Source organism: Anas acuta, chromosome 4 (genome assembly GCF_963932015.1).
Source record: "Anas acuta chromosome 4, bAnaAcu1.1, whole genome shotgun sequence".
Taxonomy (NCBI): domain Eukaryota; kingdom Metazoa; phylum Chordata; class Aves; order Anseriformes; family Anatidae; genus Anas; species Anas acuta.
Genome location: NC_088982.1, coordinates 11,059,388 through 11,078,254, shown reverse-complemented (window position 1 = coordinate 11,078,254; position 18,867 = coordinate 11,059,388). Strand labels below are relative to the sequence as shown.

At 37.3% G+C, this 18,867-nt stretch overlaps 1 protein-coding gene across 13 annotated transcripts in view; it reads right to left on the bottom strand.

Moving 5' to 3' along the window:
• The window catches only part of ABLIM2 (actin binding LIM protein family member 2), a 139,348-nt gene that overhangs the window by 68,339 nt on the left and 52,142 nt on the right, over positions 1-18,867 (bottom strand). For all 13 annotated transcript variants that reach the window (XM_068679801.1, XM_068679803.1, XM_068679806.1 and 10 more), the window contains exons 3-6: positions 18,605-18,788; positions 8,870-8,985; positions 4,279-4,405; positions 2,701-2,794 (exon numbers count right to left, since the gene is read on the bottom strand). In XM_068679801.1, coding sequence (XP_068535902.1) covers positions 2,701-2,794; positions 4,279-4,405; positions 8,870-8,985; positions 18,605-18,788 — 521 coding nt within the window. The remainder of the gene's footprint in view (positions 1-2,700; positions 2,795-4,278; positions 4,406-8,869; positions 8,986-18,604; positions 18,789-18,867) is intronic.

Genomic DNA, 18,867 nt, shown 5'->3' with positions numbered 1-18,867 from the left:
AAGTTATCGGTAATTCACACTAGTTGACTCTCCCTTCCTCTTCTGCTGAATAAACATTTAAAATGAGCAAGTGTTGGGAAGGGAGACAGTATTATAAAATCTGGACACAGAATAATTGTGGAAGCAGCTGTCCTCCTGACATTATCACAGAAATCAGAGATGGAAAAAATCCTATTAGGTCATATAGTCCCACCCTTTGTCATTGCAGGATTGTTCCCTAACGTAGATTTTCCAATGCCTTGTCCAATCTAGTTTTAATATGATCTAAATGATAGCTTCCAGCAGCTCTCCTGGGGGACTATTCCCCTGGCTAAAAAGTATCACTATTAAGATTTCTTCCTCTCTTTAACAGTAATTTGCCCTACTATTTCTGTGTATCTCTAGATTATATTCAAGACCACAAAAAAAAATACTGAAGTACTGAAAAATGTTTCAAGATTCCACACAATTCTATCTAAAACCTCAAAATATGACAAGCAGCCACAGCTACTTTTTTTTCTATCCTCCTGACCAGAAGGTACACAAATGTCCCAACAAACTGGCCAGTGACAAACACGCCCTGAGTTTGATACCAGACAGACTGAAGAGATCAGCCCCAACTTCAAGCCTTTTGAATAAATCTGTCTGCTACAGGCAAACAACAAATGACAACTGTGGTAGCAATGGACGTAGTCTCCATGTTTTTCAAATTTGTTTGCCTAAGTCACAACTTTTAGTCTCTCTTACTCATGAAATAAGGTGTGCATACTACCTCCTTATCTGGCTGTTCTCCACCGCTGACACAAGAACTCAATGGGAATTTTCTGAGATCCCTCAGAGAGGTCCAAAGGCTGGTGGAAATCACAGGTCCGTAGAGGGCTGAGAGTCAAATCAGGGAGAGGCACCAGCATGATCAGTCCAGCCAGTGGACTGATCACCATGTAGGTATTACACTATCTGTCATCTCTTGCCCATGTAAATGTGGTGGAAATGTAAAGGAAAAACACTAGAGATATTTAAGAGGAAATGACCAGGTTTGGGAGAGTTGAAGATGCACAGCTGGAATTATCATGGCAGCAAAATACTAGGACACAGCACAGTCCAGTTTCCAGACTGTTATAACAAATCTCCAGTTACTGAATATCAATGTACCCATTCTAATCCATTGCCTACTTAATACTAAGTTCATCCTAGCTTTCCTATTTGAAAGTGACACTGTCTGATGCTACTGTGCTTTTACAGATTGCAAAAGTCCTTTTTCCTACATATCTGCTCCCTCTTTTTAGAAGTGTTTTCAGAATCAGAGTTGATATTTTCATCCACACTTAAATGCTATAGACTTCAATCAAAGTCGCTCCCAACCTGCACAAGTAGCAAAATAGTATCAATGCTACAGCTTTCTCACAAGAGCCACATTACAGGGGGTAGGCAGGAAGGACAGGGGAAAGGAGGTAATGCATGCACTAACCAAAAGTCAATGAATCAGTGATGGTAAAACTCGTACAACACCTTTAAAGAATTATCTTTTCTCAAGTTTATTATGGTCCATCTGCAACAAAAACAAGGAATTCTTGTGCTGCTCAATACACTCTCACCAAGTAATTACAAGAAACTGATAGAGGTGTATATGCCCACAGACTTCACAAAGCAAACTGAGCTCTGTTACTACACAGGCCACATTGTACCACACGTTATTGTTTAACCAAACAGTGGGTAAAATTCTACCAAATAAAAAGAATATTTTTGTACAGATGTTATTAGAAGTCTATTTTCTGAGATGTCTATAAAACATTTGACAATAATAATTTGAAATATTTCCCATGCACTAATCCCAGTAACACATTATGCCAACTAGTACAGACTCATTGTTTCCTTCCACTTGCCTCTCAATTCCTTCCACAGCTATTACTGTCTACCATTTGAATAATTAAGTCTGTATGACTAGCAGCTATTTCTCTGGCAGATGTCCATTGGGACTTCTCCAGGTTCTCTGAGCTGATGAAAAGAAGGAAGCAGAGATCTGGGGAACCTCTTACTAATTCCAGTACTGCTAAGGCTTAACAAGATGCAGAGAAAAGGCAGATCCAAAAAGTGGATAAAGGATAACATTGATTGGATCACCACACACTTGGATCCAGGGCGAAATTCTATTTGAATCAAATAAATTTATTAACTTCTAACCTTTGGTCACGTACGTGGAAACCTCTTTTGGATAAAGCATAAACATGCACTTAGAACAAACAGTCTCCTTGCTCAAAACAAACAAACAAACAAAACCTCCCAACAACCAACCCTGAAATGTAGCTCATTTCTGGGTGCAAAAATAAATTTTATAAATTTTGCTCAAAAATAAAAATAATTCCAGTTTTTCAGCATCTTCACTGTAAATCTGGGGAATGTCAAGCTGAATCAAAGAGCAGAGTTTACAAAGGAATTTCACATAAGTATAAAAATGTGTCTGATAACCCATTCACATCCTACTTCTTCTACCTGGATGTTCTTCAGTACCACAAACATCTATTTAGGATGTGTATTATCAAATCATTAAAAGATGAAACAGGAAACAATTACAGAAGTAATTCCTACTATTTCATAAAAACAAACAAACAAAAAAACATTAAACCATTGAATTAACACTCATTTGTGAGCATAAGAATATGTGGAAAAGAGCAAGTCTCTTTGCATACTTTGAGATTTGTTCAAAGGACAGATTCTCCTTACCTCGAGCACTCTTCCTGTGATATACTTTTCACAATTGTCACATCTGATACCAAACTTTGCATGATAGTCTGTTTCACAATATGGAATGCCATCTCTAGGGAAGAAGGACAGGCAACACAGAGCTTTACATAGGCTTACAGGTATTCTGGAGGATTATACAGCTAAAATATGTTAACAATTACAATTTAAAAGTATGAATAATACAAATGGGAGTCTTAGCTGTTTTTTCCTAAAAAGTTGGAATCAAGGAACTCGGTCTACTTCACTGAAATTAACCCATCTGTTAATTCTGCATTTATATCACAATTTTTCAAAATTTTGCATTTAGATCACTAAACAGTGGAATGAAAAATAACTGCTTTAGAAGAAACTGGAGACTGTTCTCTTGCGTGAAGTGCAAATTAAACATAGTTAAATCTGTTTGGTGCATTGCTGCATAATATGCTAAAAGAGGCAACGATAAGGTGGATTTATTAGCAGAGGCACAGTTTTATTGGACTTTTTCCAGGAGAAAAATAAGTATTAATTTTATAGCATATCAACTGGAATGGACTAACCTATAAGTTATCACAATAATTGATATTATTGTGATAATATCAATTATCTGTTGAAGAAAGGATGTTTTTTTCTATTCAGTTTTGTTTTGAATTTAGCTTTCTTTTAAAGAGAGGATTTCACAGTAGCTATATATTTAAAACATTTTTTTTCTTAACAAATAGAAAAAAAAAAACAAACAAAACCAAACAAAATGTACCAAAATACAGCAGAATAATGTAGGATTTGAGATAATGCAAAACCATGTTTAGGAACACCCTTTTTTAAAGTATTGTTTTCTTGGTCTCTGGTTCATGCTCCAAAATTAACTTGTATTAATCTAAACCCAGAAAATTGTTGAAAGCCAGTGGGATATTGGCTGTGAAATCCCATAATCCCATTACCTATGAATCTCTGGGTGCTGGTGGTTGTTAGCTGTTTAGGAAAATTTCATCATATCAACACACTTCTCCAAAGGAGAAATTAATCCCAGTTGTGTTGGCCAGTGAAAGCCCTGTATCTCATCAGACTGATACGAGTGCTGACATGAGACTTTGTCTGTGTCTGTGTTTTGTGCTGACTCTCACTGCTGTCATCAAATTCAGTCCAAGTCTGATGGCATGAGGGTCTGGAGTAGTGCAAAAAAGTCTGATACATGCCTCTTTAATGAACATTTAGAGAATTTTTTTGCTTATGTGAAACACATGGAAACATTATTCACATTACAGCACTGCATAGAGCAAAAGCTAACAGAAAATTAAGGGCATATCTGCACAGCTTTAAAGCATACTCCACCTTTAGTATAATTGCTTTTAGTATAATTGCTTTTTTTTTTTTTTTTTTTTACCAATACCAGGTAAATGGACAAATTCTACTTCTACTTGTTTTTCTTTGCTTTTAACATAGATAGATTGTGAATATTTAATACCTCTAAAACCATTGATAAACACAAAGTAAAGGATATACAACACTGAATTAATCATTTGCTATCATTGTACTGCTGAAAACAAGGGAAAATGCTTTGAGCTCCCCCACTCAACTTACTTGCTGATGTACTCTGCATTCAGTAGCTTGCCACATGTATTGCACTTAAAACAGCCCAAATGCCAGTGTTTGTCCAAGGCAACCAATGACTGCCCATTTTTTATTTCTGAACCACAGCCTCCACAATCTGCAAGAGAAAAATCCAATATGAGTGCATCACATGCTTTACATGCACAAGCAACGATACACATCACTGCAGTACATGAATCCACTGCTGTCCTAGTAACAGCTTGTGCATTCTCTAAAGCTTGCTACTGTGGTCCTGTTGTAATATCCTAGATGACAACAAATCATTCAACAAACAACCCTACTAACTTAGGTTTCCTAATAACTTTGGTTTTATTGCAATTTCTTTACAATCTGTTTAAAAAAATATGTAAAAAGGAAATGTTGCTGATTGAAAGTATAGAAAATCAGTCCTAAATAAATAAATAAAGACCTAAAAGTTACAAGACTAAAACAAATAACTGATTCTTTTTACAAGACTTTATTCCAGGTCTGACAGTTGGCTAATGTTTCAAAATACTTTTTGCAACTTTGGAAAAAAAGTAAGCTGAAATTCTGATGTGCAATTTCTGCAACCACGAAAAGTATACCAAAACGTAAGAGGCATTAGAAATTCCTGAATCATAGTGACATTGGATATGCAACATGCGAAAGTGATGGCTGGCTGTAAAGACATTAGTTATAGAAACTCACTTATATAAAGCTCCAAAAAGTTCTAAGAAAACTTAAAAGCAAACCATGCTGTAACTGGATAATATAGCCTAAGCTAAATCGATTAAACAGGCTGCATGTGAAGTACTGCTTTACTGCCCAGGAACAGTAATTGAAGATAAGACTTTTGTATTTATTTATGTATTTATTTATTTTTAAGAAAAAAAAAAAGATGGATGCTTTTGATTGATACTGATTCTAGTATCAACAACAGAGTAATCTTTCTGATTTGTATGATCTAATCTGAAAATATATATATTTTTGGAGGAATTCTTCATATATACCAACAGTTTGCTAGAGAAAAGACAAAACCTGAATGACACATTAAAGAGTCAGTTAAAGATGCCAGAGGAGAAAAAAGAAACCATCTTACATGGAAGAGAAAGATACACAAAAGCATTAAAAAAAAACAACAACCACCACCACCACCACCAACAAAGATTTATCTAGTTATTAAGAAAGTGCTCCAAACATAGGATCTCATTAAAAGATTTAAACAGTGCTCTTAAAAACTTTGTGATTTAAGATTCTATTTAGTTGATTACATGACCCTAATGAGACACTCTGTTAGTGCAGTTGTAAATGTTTAATTTCTGAGCACAAAACAATAAAGGATAGTTCTTATTTTCCTTTAGTGGATTTGGAATGGTTTAAGGGAGTTATATCATGTCTCTTTAATATCACTCTGTAGAACACCAATATGTGGAAACGAGACCAGCATAAAAGTGTGTGCAGAACAGATCAGAACATTTGAATTTTTGCTAATAAAAGAGAACATTTGGGTGTGTGCTTACATTTAGTCCCACAAGACAATAAAAAATTCAGTATCTATATTTAAACTGCAATCAGAAATTTGTTTGTGATCTCCCATGCACCAGGGGTTTATCTGATAATCAATTTAATCTCTCTAGTTGAAAGCTTATTTCGCAAACTTAATACAACAGTGTGTTGAGATGTCATTTGCCTTTCATATTGCTTAAGCTTGGGTGTGCAGAAATGCAGCATTCTGGGGATGCTGTTTTCTTTGTTAAGTTCCAGATAAGTAAAAACAAATATTGTGGTTGCTATGCCAACACTGCCTATTGATGTGATGCCCTTGTCTTCCTGTCTTGGGTGTAGCATCCTTTGGTGACTCACCTAATCTCAACCAATAACTCTGCAGAACACACCAATTTGTTGCTACCTATTGATATTTTTCTCCAAGTACTCTTTCAGCATCATCACTGCCACAAGGGGTTTTCACAGATAGTGTTTTATAAACTCAGTAACAGAGGTAGGTAGGCATGTATATAATCATAAGAAATTCTGGGTCTCGGGCAAAAAGAGAGGTAGGTAGGCATGTATATAATCATAAGAAATTCTGGGGCTCGGGCAAAAAGCAAGTATTTCACATTCTTCATTTATTCTAAATGTAATGTATAGAAGAGTTCAAAACTAAACGGCGAAGACAAAAACAGAGGATGTGGTCAGAGGGGGCTGTCATGCTGGGAGATCAGTAAGTCCTAAGACATCTCCTCAAAGCATTCTTAAGCTCAATTCAGAGATAAATAGACTAACAAATAGCATACATAGCACATATCAGGGATTCAGAGGCAAGAGTAAAACCATGTTAACAGTCGTTCAACACATATTACTCAGTCCTTTACTCGGCTTGCTTGAGGACACATGTTTTTGTGCACTACTGTTCTTTCATAAAAAGAATTGTTTGTTTAAAACATGAAGTTCTTTTCCAAGAAGACTGTTATTAAAACAGGAAGATACTAATGCTATTTATTGCATTATGTAATACATAGAGTAGCTCCAGACAACCATTCTGGACTTTCAATTTTGCACTTCAACCATGATGTCATTGACACTGAGTTGTCTTTGTCACTGCTTGTTTATTCCTGAAATGCTGGCTCTAGCCTAAGGGTTAGCAAGTGATTGAAAAACAGATGTTATTAAATATTTCTCTTTTACATATTGCATTATTTTCTGAATATTGTCCAAGTTCGTTCTTATTCTTTTAGCTATTTGGTTAATTTCCTGTATATCATCATTTGCCAGACTTATGTATCCAGCTACTTATACACAAACACACTTACATGCATTTGTGTCTGCAGTGTTTCCCCTTAATCCCTCAAAGCTCTATTTCCCACACCATTGCAAACCAATTTCCTGAGGCCCTTGAGCTTTGCAGCTTCTGGGTGCTGCATGTCACCTTGAAATCAGAAGATGTTGCCCTGCAGCAGCACTGCAAGAAACTGGGGCACTGGAGTAAGAAAAAGACAAGAATGGACATAGCGTGGCAGATATTAAAGATATTATTGAACCACAGCTCTTACCCAATTCCACTGAAACCTGTAGAAAGATTTTCTCATTTTCTAATGAGACTTAAGTCAGACCTGTATTTGAGGTTTAAATACTTGCATGTGTCTGAGGTTTTATTTGGAGAAAAGCCAAACTTTTGTTTTCAAAGGTCCTGTTTTGCCATAAAGACGTGCTTCCAGGACTCATTCTCTTTGAGGCATGGGGTTTGCAAAGGGTCTGCAGGTAAGGAGCTGTAGTAGCTGTGCACTGGGGAGGCATGGTGAAGGCAACTAGGTGAACTGGGGAAATACAACACAGGAAGCAGTCTCTGTGACATGTGTGTGTGGACAAAGAAAGAATTTAAGTACATTAAAGGATTCTGTATCATAGATAATCAAATGAACTTCTTCTGTCAGTAATCAACCAGGCAAATAATTTCCATTAAAGTCAAAGGCAGTTTTCCCATAAGAAAAAGAGACAGGCAATTAAAGGCCATATAGTATGGGTCTGCACATTCAGCCAGACAAAACGGATTAGATTCAAGGCTGAGGATGATCTGTCTCCAGAATAAGTGACAAGGGAAAGCACCTAAAAGAGACACGTATTGCCTCCTCTAAAGAGAATAGCAGTAGCAAGAAAGGAGTCAGCATAGAGTCTCACACTGCATTTACACAGCAGCTTTTGCTGACAAACAGAAAAAACGAGATGGTGAAAATTTCTGTAAAGGGAGAGCTGTGGGGAAAAAAACGAGATGGTGAAAATTTCTATAAAGGGAGAGCTGTGGGGAAAAAAATGGTGGGGAAAAAAAGGGGCGGGGGAGGGAGATTTCTCCCTAAAGCGAGCTGGATTCTTTACATACAAAGATAAGCAATCTAGGTGTTTTTTCCTCAGTCATACTAAATTCAGCTTGATGTGATAGTCATTAAAAATATTTCTGTATTCATCATTTAATTAAATTGCTGTTGCTGTTTGATTACTCTTTTTGTGTGGTAGCTGCTCATGAACGAATGGGCACAGTGACAGAATTCAGAGCAGCAATGCTAATCTATGAAACCTCAGTTCAGCTGCAAAAAATGTGCTATGAAACAATCATACTTCTCTGTAGTGTATGTATCTTCTAATAGAAGTCCCCTTGATTACATTGCATACTTTAACCCTTCCTGTGCAGTATTTAGACATGCAACTGTGCCACTGATATTTCTAAATCAATCCTGGAAAACATACAAATGACTAAATCTCATGTTGGATTTTATTTTAGCTGGAGTTGGATTAAACTCTCAAAAATATTAACATTTATATTACGCCTTCTTTCAAATATTTTGATTTACTCCAGTTTTAAACTAATGTTCTGAGAGGTTCTGTGTATTATTAAGTCTACATTGGCACCATTTGTGTTTCATTTTAAAAATCAGACTTTCTCAGAAAATTGCCATGTATTTCTTCATACGACTACACTGGATTTGTTGACAGCTTTTATGCAGTGTAGTAGTAAAAACTCCAGTTACAGATTTTAGTGTAAAATTTGTTCTTTAAGCATGTGCAGGCTAGAAAGTAACAACAGAAAACAGCACAACTCCCCACTTACTTCGCAAGTTCTGTACTGGGAAGGAGCCAGTACTGCTGGAAGGGGGCAGGGAACATTTCTGGCAGATGCACTCTTTCCCATTAAAAGTTACCCGGTCACCTGCGGGAAAAGGCAGCCTAAAACAGAGGAAACAAAAGCATATGGGTTACATTCTCACACCTTTATTGAAATGAAATGTCCTTCCGTAAAGGTACTGCCTATTACTCTACTTGATTTTTCTCTACTTGTCCATTTCTCATTCCCCATTTCTCAGACACTTGTAGGCTAAAGTATCAAAGGGACATTTGCAAATGCTGATGTTACAGCTACTTATATCAAGAGATACAAAAAGACACCGAGCACTCAAGTCCAAATTCTTGCATATATAAGAAATGTAGTATCAGCAATGGTTGGTCATTAACAGGATCAGCTATGGAATGAAAATAAAATTGGAATTACAGGGAGCAAGTACCAGCAAATGCAGCTGTTAAGAAAATGATGCCTGAGGGTGATGATTTTATTCCTTAAAGATGACAGCATTTGTCCTCCCAACTTGGATCATATAAAAGTCCTTCACTTAATCCATTTATACAGAAAGCAAATATTAGTGGACTCTCATTGGAGAAAACACATCCTTCTTATAAAAACAGAAGCATATACATCACTTGTTTATTCTATCCAAGAATAGCTCTCCTTACACTTAATTAAAACTTTCCTTTTTATCAGTGTCCTTAAAACAACAAGCTTTCTGCCATGAGCTTTCTTGTCCATGTACAGAAACACAAAGTTTTTTTCTCTTTATAAGAGGACCAGATGGACAAATCACTGTATAATTCAGCAAAGGATGGTAGGGTTTAGAAGCACATTTCACTTTACTCAAAGCTCAACTAAATCCCAAGTGAGCTATCAAAATATGGCTTAAGTAGGGCATAAAAATAAGGCAGACCTTCTGCCTCCTTATGAAATGTATCTGACCAGATTAATTCATTAACATTTAATTAAAAATCTGCATGACATTCCCCCACAGAAGCTATCAGATTTATACTAAAGAAGAGATTGTCTTTGCTACAAGACACACAGATACTTCTTGGTATGTACGAACATTATTTTGCTCTCTAAACTGTCTGAGAGTAGCTTATTTTACATTTGCGTTGCATCTAAATGAAAAAATTAAGTACTTCAAAAGAGAACAAAAGCTATGCTATCCTTTGTAAATATGGTTACTAAAATACATTTAAAACCAGCTAGATAACTGTTCAGCAATGTCATCCATTTTGGACCATGGGCAACACTTAAAAAAATATGAGGACACACACAGTTTAATTACCGTTATATCTTTGAAAAGCTGGTAATAGATTTTGCTTGTCATCTGTTGATGACTTAATACTCCAAATATTTGCTTCCTTCTTTCTTACTTACATTAAGCTAAGGAATAATATTTTATGGAAATAGCCTTTCAAATTGTCTTGCTCTTCTATACAACTAAATAGTCCATGTGTGATTCTGATAGAGTCCCAAAACCATGCTAGTACAGATAAGGGAGTGCTACATTTCCACCTGTTCAATAGAATATTTTCTATGATTGATTTTACTCCATAAACTGATGAGAAGAAGAAAACACTGCCACCAGTATAGCAGGCAGAGTGTGATGGAGCCAAACTACTTCAGTGAGCAGTGAGTCTGTCCCATCTTGCAGCAATGCAACAACAGCAAGCTCCTGTGTTACATATATAAAATGTTCTTTATGGGTCAATGTTATTATTCACAATGGATTTTTATATTGCTTGAAGGCACAAAGCCTTCTAATATCTAGAATAAAAGAGTTTCATGAACATCACAGAACTGTTGAGGTTGGAATGGACCTCTGGAGGTCATCTGGTCCAAAGCAGAATTCAAATGAACATAGAGTGATTTGAATAAAAATTACCCCTGATTACCCCAAAATGTCTCAACAGTGGAGTGATATAATTCAAGTGCTCTACTAGCTTTCTACTGCCAATGTGAAAGACACCATTTAATCATATGTTCATTTTAATAAGATATTACAAAACCAAGTCTAAAACCAAGCACTATTCATTCACTTTGAAAGGCACAAGGCAAGGAACTTCAACTGTTCCAGGACTGAGACCAGAGCTCGTAATAAACCTCCTACATGTTTTTAGGAAGAAATTTCACTTTGATTAGCAGATCCACGTAGATTTACCAGGACCACTGGTAATCTGCTGTAAATTAAAACCCCACAGAAAAGTAACTTGTTCCACAGATACAATCATGCAACTACACTGTCAAACAATTACCCCAATACCTTTTGTTCTTACGAATGTTTGAATTCCCTGGGCAGGATGTTACCAACCATTATGGTTTGCCATATTCTGTAATGGGAATAAGGCTGGGAATCAGCTAATGAGCCAATTGGACTATCATGTGAGGTCTCAATAAAACAAAACTCTTTGCAGTATTTATAGTCCTAGGGATAATGATGGCATGGAAGCCATGAATAACTTACATCTTTGAAGAAGTATAGCTACTACTAAGCATTCTTGTATCTATTACATTAGGAGAAGTATTCGGAGGGAAAAGTTGATTTTTTATTTTTTTTTTAATTTGCTTGACAATAATCCAGCTGAACATAGAAGCCATCTGAAACAGATGCACCAAACCTGAAGTAAAGCAGAAGCAGGGACCAATCACTTTAAACTAATTCATCTACGGCAATCTGAAAGCAAATGCAATTAAAGCTAGAAGAGACTAATAGAATAACTGACCTCCTATGGCACAAAGACACAGATGGTAGATAACACCCACAAAATATGCCAATGCTCACATGTACCACAACAAGCCACAGAGTCTAGTTCAGGGGGAAGGTGTGGGGGGCTTTATTATCCCATTTGCTTTATTTTCTGAAAGTTTAGTAACCATGCCCTTTCATTCAGAGGGGAAAGGGCAATAAATTTACTTCTGTATTAAGTTTTCCACGTTTGCAAGATACCTTGCTCTATAAAAGTTGGGAAATCCTCCTTGGAGGTTATCCCCCCAAAGGCAGATTTGTATGTCTTGCTGCTTCAGCGTGGGCAGTAGGGCCTGACCAGCAACTGTCTAGTTTTCTAAACTCATAATTAAATGGTGGCATTTGCTCCACTATCTCATTCACTGGGAATCCAAAATTCATACACCATACACTTGAGAGCATTTTTGTAACATCTGACCTCTCCATTTCACAAGCAGCCCCACTCCAGGATTTCAATGCCAGTACAAGTGAAGGCACAACAGAAGGTGATAACAGACAGTTAACAAGGTTTCAGTTTCTGAGATCTTTAACTTGTGAGCAGGACTATATATAGCATTGTAGGTTAAGAGCAGCATATCTGCCTTTGAATATAATGACATGTCACAACCAGCTACTCCCTGAACATTGCTAGGTATGGGTTTTAATTAGCTACACATCCCTTTAAAAAATATTCAGTGTGATTTTCACAGTTGGTTAATCTATTTTTAAGATGTGAATTAAGAGTATCTTTAAAGCAGTTCTCTGAAGTGTCTTGTAAGCTACATATTTTATGACTTATGTCCCCGTGAATTTTGTTTTATCCACCTGCATACAATATTTGTAAAGTTGGTGATGACTGGAGATGACCAAAAAAATTATATTGTAAAACATCAAAACACCACCAGCCTAACCCAGGGTAACTGTGTGCTGACACTTAAAGGTCTGGCCTTTGTCTTGTACATGCACTCAGCCTATGCAGCTGAGGGCAAGTCATTCAAACATTCTGGGCCAAATAGAAGATGTTCATTTTTTCCAGAGCAGACTGATGGCTTTCTGTTCTTTAAGTTGCTGATCTGACTGCATGGTTGAACAGTCAATTAAATTTGATATAAGAAAACTAACAGAAGCATATGATCAGGAACGTAGGGAGAGCAAAGCTATGCGTTTCAGTAGCAGCCTGCAGTTACACTGGGTCAGTGTAATGCCAGAATGTAACCTGAGGACCTACAGGATCATATTGTGCTCTAATTTGTACCTGGTACATTCACATTCCTCAAGGTTGCTCCAGAGGGATGAATTTGACCCAGGATGCTAAAGTTGATGAGACAAAGTGAACATTACTTGCATCTATTGTCTTCATGAAGTTCAACAAGGGCAAAAGCTAAGCTGCACCTGGGGAAGAACAATCCTATGCATCGGTACATGCTGTGGGTTCATCAGCTGGGAAGCAGCTTAAAAAGATTTTGCATAAAAAGATGTGTCAGTCTTGGTGGACATTGTATTGAATATGAGTCAGCAGCAAAGTCCTTGCAGCAAAGAATGTCATCCACATCCTGGGCTGCATTAGTGCAGTCAGCAGGATGAGGGAAGTGATCTTTCCTTCTGTTCATCACCTGAGAGACTGAATCTGAAGTCGTGCACCCAGTTTTGGTCTCCTCAGGACAAGACAGACATTGATATACTGGAAGCAGGTCAGTGGAGGTGGCTAGGCCTAGAGCTGGAGCACAGGATGCACATGGAGAGGCTGAAATAGATGGAATAGTTCAGCCTTAAAATGCTCAGGGGAGATCTTACTGCTGTCTAAAACTACCTGATAGTGTGTATACGAAGCTGGAGTCAGACTCTTCTCAGAGGTACAGAGTGGAAGGACATGAGGCAGCAGACATAAGCCAGAACATGGGAAATGCCAACTCAGTATAAGGTTGAAAAAATCATACCCTGAGTGTGTTCAAACACTACAACAGGCTATCCAGAGACTGTGGAATCTCAATTTTTGGACATACTTAAAATGTGACTGGACAATGGCCTCAGCACCCTGACCAATCTGGACCAGCTTTGAGCCAGGGTCTGGACCACAGGACCTCCATAGGTCCCTTCCATGAGCCTAGGCTATTGGTACACTCCATGCATGAATCTGAAGTGCAGGTCAATAAGAGTCCTTTGTCCAGGAAGCACGTTATATTGATAAATGCATTTGTTTTACAATCAAAATCCCAAGAAGAACACTCAGTCTGATTTCAAAGATTTCGTGTCAACATCCAGATGAAGAAGTCTGCTTTATGAGATGCTTTATTAAATACCCAGTGCTGCTTAAGTGGGAACAAACTCTTCCAAATTTCAGCAGCATTAAAAAAGTGAGTAATTAAAAAGGTTTAGCATATTCAAAGAGTGACATAATTGCTACCTTCCAGAATGAACTGAATTAACTTCTAATTTTCAGTATTGTCTTAATTTCTTAAGTCATACATATACAAAAGCCAATAAATTCTTACTAGAAATAGCAGCGTTATATAGGACTATAAAGAAACACATTTTTTCTTCAAAAAAGTTTTCAGTTTTCTGAATTTTTATATTCAACTGCTTGGATACAGTTAGTTATGTTCTTGAAGATAACAGAAATATAAATGGATTGAGAGAAGTTTTAGAAACAGATTTGGCACAAGCCCCTTGAAGAGTAAATAACTGTACCTCTTACCTCTACCCATATCATTCACCTCTGGGCACGTATTCTACTTCTGCCAATACATTGTTTCAACAGAAAACTTTCTAAATTCAGATGAAACACAGAACTTGGATAGTCAAATTCTGTAAAGCAAACATGAAGCTGTGTGGACATTAATCCAAAACTGTCATGCTAATTTATCACACACCTAAGTGTCAAATTGTTCCCTATTCATCTTTTACGTGTCACACACACACACACAAAAAAATGTTTAACTAATTATAAGAATTGTGAAAGTTTAGGGATGATGATTACATACACTCATCCAACTGGGTGAATAAATAACTCCTATCCCAAACTTATTTAATTATATTAACCCACATTACCAAAACCTAGACTGATGCCCTATGCACACATAGCATGTCAGTATCACTGAAATCCAACACAGTGTCTATGTATAGTTTAACCATATATCTTAAATATGATTAATATATCTATATAACTTATTATCACATTAAGATTTCTCATGAAAATTCCATTTTAAAAAGTATTTTTTTTATCATCACAGGTAATGATTTCCTATTGCTTTTTGAACACTATTTCCTGGCCTTCCACATTGTACACAAGCTGCTCCTGTCAGCCATGATGGTCTCTGATCACCATATAAGAATTATGAGACCAATGTTAATAAAACTCAGCTCCTCTTGATAGAGATAGCCTTAATTATCTCCCTCTTTTTATTTCGCTTTTACAGATATGAGACCTTTCAGAGGAGATGTCTCTGGCAGCCCTCAGAAGGACACAGCCACTTCCAGTTAATGAAAATGTAAGAACAGGACTGCTTACCCCCTTCCTGGGAGTTCAGAGTAAGAAGTTAATCTGCAATGTTTTTCAATCTACATTGTCATTCTAGGCTTTCCTGGTTTTAGGCAATATCATCACAATACATGACAGCGGCAAATAGTTACACTCAGCATTTGGAGAAGGAGCTAAGCCCTCAAACTATGCCAGCAGAGCAAACATGCAAATCAAACCTGAATTTTTTTAGGATCAATGCATATTGGACACTAGGTTATGTTGTATTTTTAACAGTCAGTTTTTCTCATTGATAATGAATTTTTTCACTTCAGATTTTGGCAGCTGAGGGAACAAGAACATCCAAGTCCCAATGGATGCCTCAGGGAAGATTTGGGTTTCTGACACAAGCTTTTTCACAGAGCAGTGCAGCAGCTTATCAACACAGTGCAGATGGCAAGAGGGAATACAGCACTTTTGTGTGACACTGGGTCACATGGCATTCAAAAGTAGTAATGTCAATAGCTCCAGAAACTGATCGGAGCTATGTTATTTGCATTTTCCCCACTGCTCCAGCTAGCTGTGTGTACATTACATTTTCTCACTGATTTTACCATCTGAAGCCAGACACACTTCCTACCAGTTTCTGTTCAAATCAAGAGATTCTGTGAAAACAAGAAAAAAAAAAAAAGAGTTGCTAGTGTCACTGGTTTACTACTCAATGCAGCAACAGTTTCTTCACCAGCTACAGAAATGTAGGTTACAAAAGTACAAAAGTGCTCATTTAGTCCTTAACAATCCTGCAATATGCTTAAGACCCTTCTCATAAGCACCAAGTGCCTTCTGCTGTCAATGTTTTCTTTTGCAGCTGAAGTTGGTAAGAACCATGCTTGGTTTCCATTAGAGCAGGAAGGGCAGCCACCACTGTTCTAGAAGTCAGACTTCCAAGAAAGAGCCCACATTAAAGTCCAGCTGCAATAGGCAATGTCAGACACAATTTGTGTGATCAGCCAGCTGCCTGAGATGGTGTGCTTTTGGTCCATTATTTAACGTTTCTGCCCATCTGTAATGAATAAGGACACAAATGGTACTCCAGACCCTTTCCTCTAAAGAAAAGGCCAAGGAAATGTGCTTTGCAATTTTGTACCCCTAATCAAATGTCTCTGGGGCTTCCCACGCTCCCCCCCTCCCTTTTTTTTTTTTAATTTAATGATTTATTTTTATTTATTTAATGAAAAACACACACACATACAAAACATAACCTAACTGTATGTCAGCTTAAACCACATGTATTTACAGTCTACCCACCTGAATTTTGCTGAGGATACCACTCAATAAAATAAATGCTGATGATGTTTAGATCAGACACTATTTCCCATAAAAAGCATGAATTACGTTTGGCTTACAAAGACTAGCATAATTGAAGCAAGGCTGATTTAAAGCAGTTAAGAACCTTGTCTGGTGTTTTTAATATAAACAGATGATAGTATTCTTCTGTTGATCTACACCACAAGTCAGTGTTACAACCCCCCTAGGAGGCACAAATTGAATCCTGCAAGTCAGCTGGACGTTAGTCGGCTCTGATGAAGACAATATGAATTTGTGTGTCCTTCTAAGGAAAGCAACAGAAGCATATCTGTGTCTTTCTAATGAAGGTTTAGACAGCAGCAATTAGAAACTTTATCAGTACAACAGCTTTTAATCCAATAATTTAGTTACACATGAAAGTTAGGGAACATCTCTGATTTTTATTTTTTTTTATATGAAATAATATTGTATCAGAAACTTTATGTTTAAAATTGTAACCTAGGTTTGGCATGTCTTCACTACCTGTGATATTTGTAGCATTTTCCTGTGAGTATCTTCTCTGTATTGCAATTCAGCTCACCTGAATTGTTACAGAATCACAGAATTTCTAGGTTGGAAGAGACCTCAGGATCATCGAGTCCAACCTCTAACCTAACACTAACAGTTCCCACTAAACCATATCCCTAAGCTCTACATCTAAACGTCTTTTAAAGATTTCCAGGGATGGTGACTCCACCACCTCCCTGGGCAGCCTGTTCCAGTGTCTAACAAAACACTTAGGTACTTAACTAATTTAGTCATATGGAAGCTTGTTCTGAATTTCCAGGGAAAGGAGACAAATTGTACCACAAAGCTCCCTACTATCAGCTGAAGGACTGACTAAATACAGCAAGAGGTTAGTTTAGCAACAGCCTGACTGAAACCTGTGTGATTTAACAAGTTTCAAAGTACAGTAACACACAGGCACATAAATTAGGCCCCAGTGCTAAGCCCTAGTCATGTGGCTGAGGATGTCACCACACTTAGCAGGAAAGTAGAATTGATGTGTTTTTATTCTCCTCTTAGCTGAAGAAGTACCTCACTTTACAAGAAGGTACTACTGCTAAGAACGGTACCAAGAATTACCTGTGCTGCTTTGCAGATGAGCTGTAATACTGACAAGCTGCAGGTAGAGCATATGCAGTCAGCTAACTCATGAGTGTCACAAATAACCATGTAAATCATTCTACCTTCTATTAAATATACACATATATTTAGACTTATTTGTTATCTTCACTCCTCATGTTTGTTTAAACTATACAAAAGGAAAAATCTCCTGCTAATCATGGCAAAACCTGAACAGACATAATTTAATCTAACAAAGGCCTGTCAGTCTTGGAGACTTCCCCTTAATGTGGCTATTTAATTATTTCTGCAATTGATATATTCAGGCTACACAGACATCCTGCCACAAAGCATGGCTGTTCTGGAATTTGAAGCAAGTCCTGTTTCTGTATGAGCACAGGAGGATGTCAGAGCTGCACAATTATCTGGACGTGGCATGGCATCTATAATGTGATGCCTGAGTGCCCCGTTACTCACAGCAACAAAGCCTGTGCTTTCTCTTTGAATGTGGGATTTTATCAGGAAATTATCCCAGTGAACTCCACCAGGCTGCTCAGGGAGGGGACAACCTGTATGCTGTGTCACTTGTCACCTACGCGCTCCTGTGGGAGAATCTTGGTGAAATCCAACACATACCTCAGTGTCTGTGAGACTGGGACCTTTCTGTCCTATTTTAAATGACTACTGTAGTTTCTGGGAAGCAGCACTGTGATATTTCAATTTAAGTCTATTCGTACTGTATACATTTGGCTTGCCTCAGACTCAGTCAATGGTTTCTGAATCCTGTGTAACTTCAGTCAACAGAATACAAAAGACACCAGAGAAATAAGACAACATTTGGGGGAAAATGATTGACTGTAGATGCAGTGGCAGTTTCTGAAGTACCTTGAAAGCCTCATATATAAAATACCATAAAATAGAGAAAGCATTAAAAATCAAATGATGTACTCGCAATTTGGATTTTTTAAAAATCTGTTATTTTTAAGGCATAGATAATAGAAAACAGATTTTATATATCTATATCTATATATATACACATACATGTTACAAGTTTGAATGCCTGGCATTGGTCCTTCAAAATCTATTTTTTAAATGAAATACAACTTGAGAGAACACATACCTGCACACAGCACACACAAAACAGTCTGGGTGATATGTTTTGCCCAGTGCTGAGACCACTTCTCCCTCAATGAACTCATCGCAACTGAAGCACCGTGTACCATAGAGTCTCTGGTAGTCCAAAGTACAGATGTAGTCTCCCTGTCTCACAAAAAATCCTCCTTGAGCCAGGTCACATCCACAAGCTGCAGGAAGAAAAAAAAAAAAAGGCAGACTCAGAAGGCTGAAAAAGGAAAGCTCTCTTTTTAAGATGATGTTGATCAG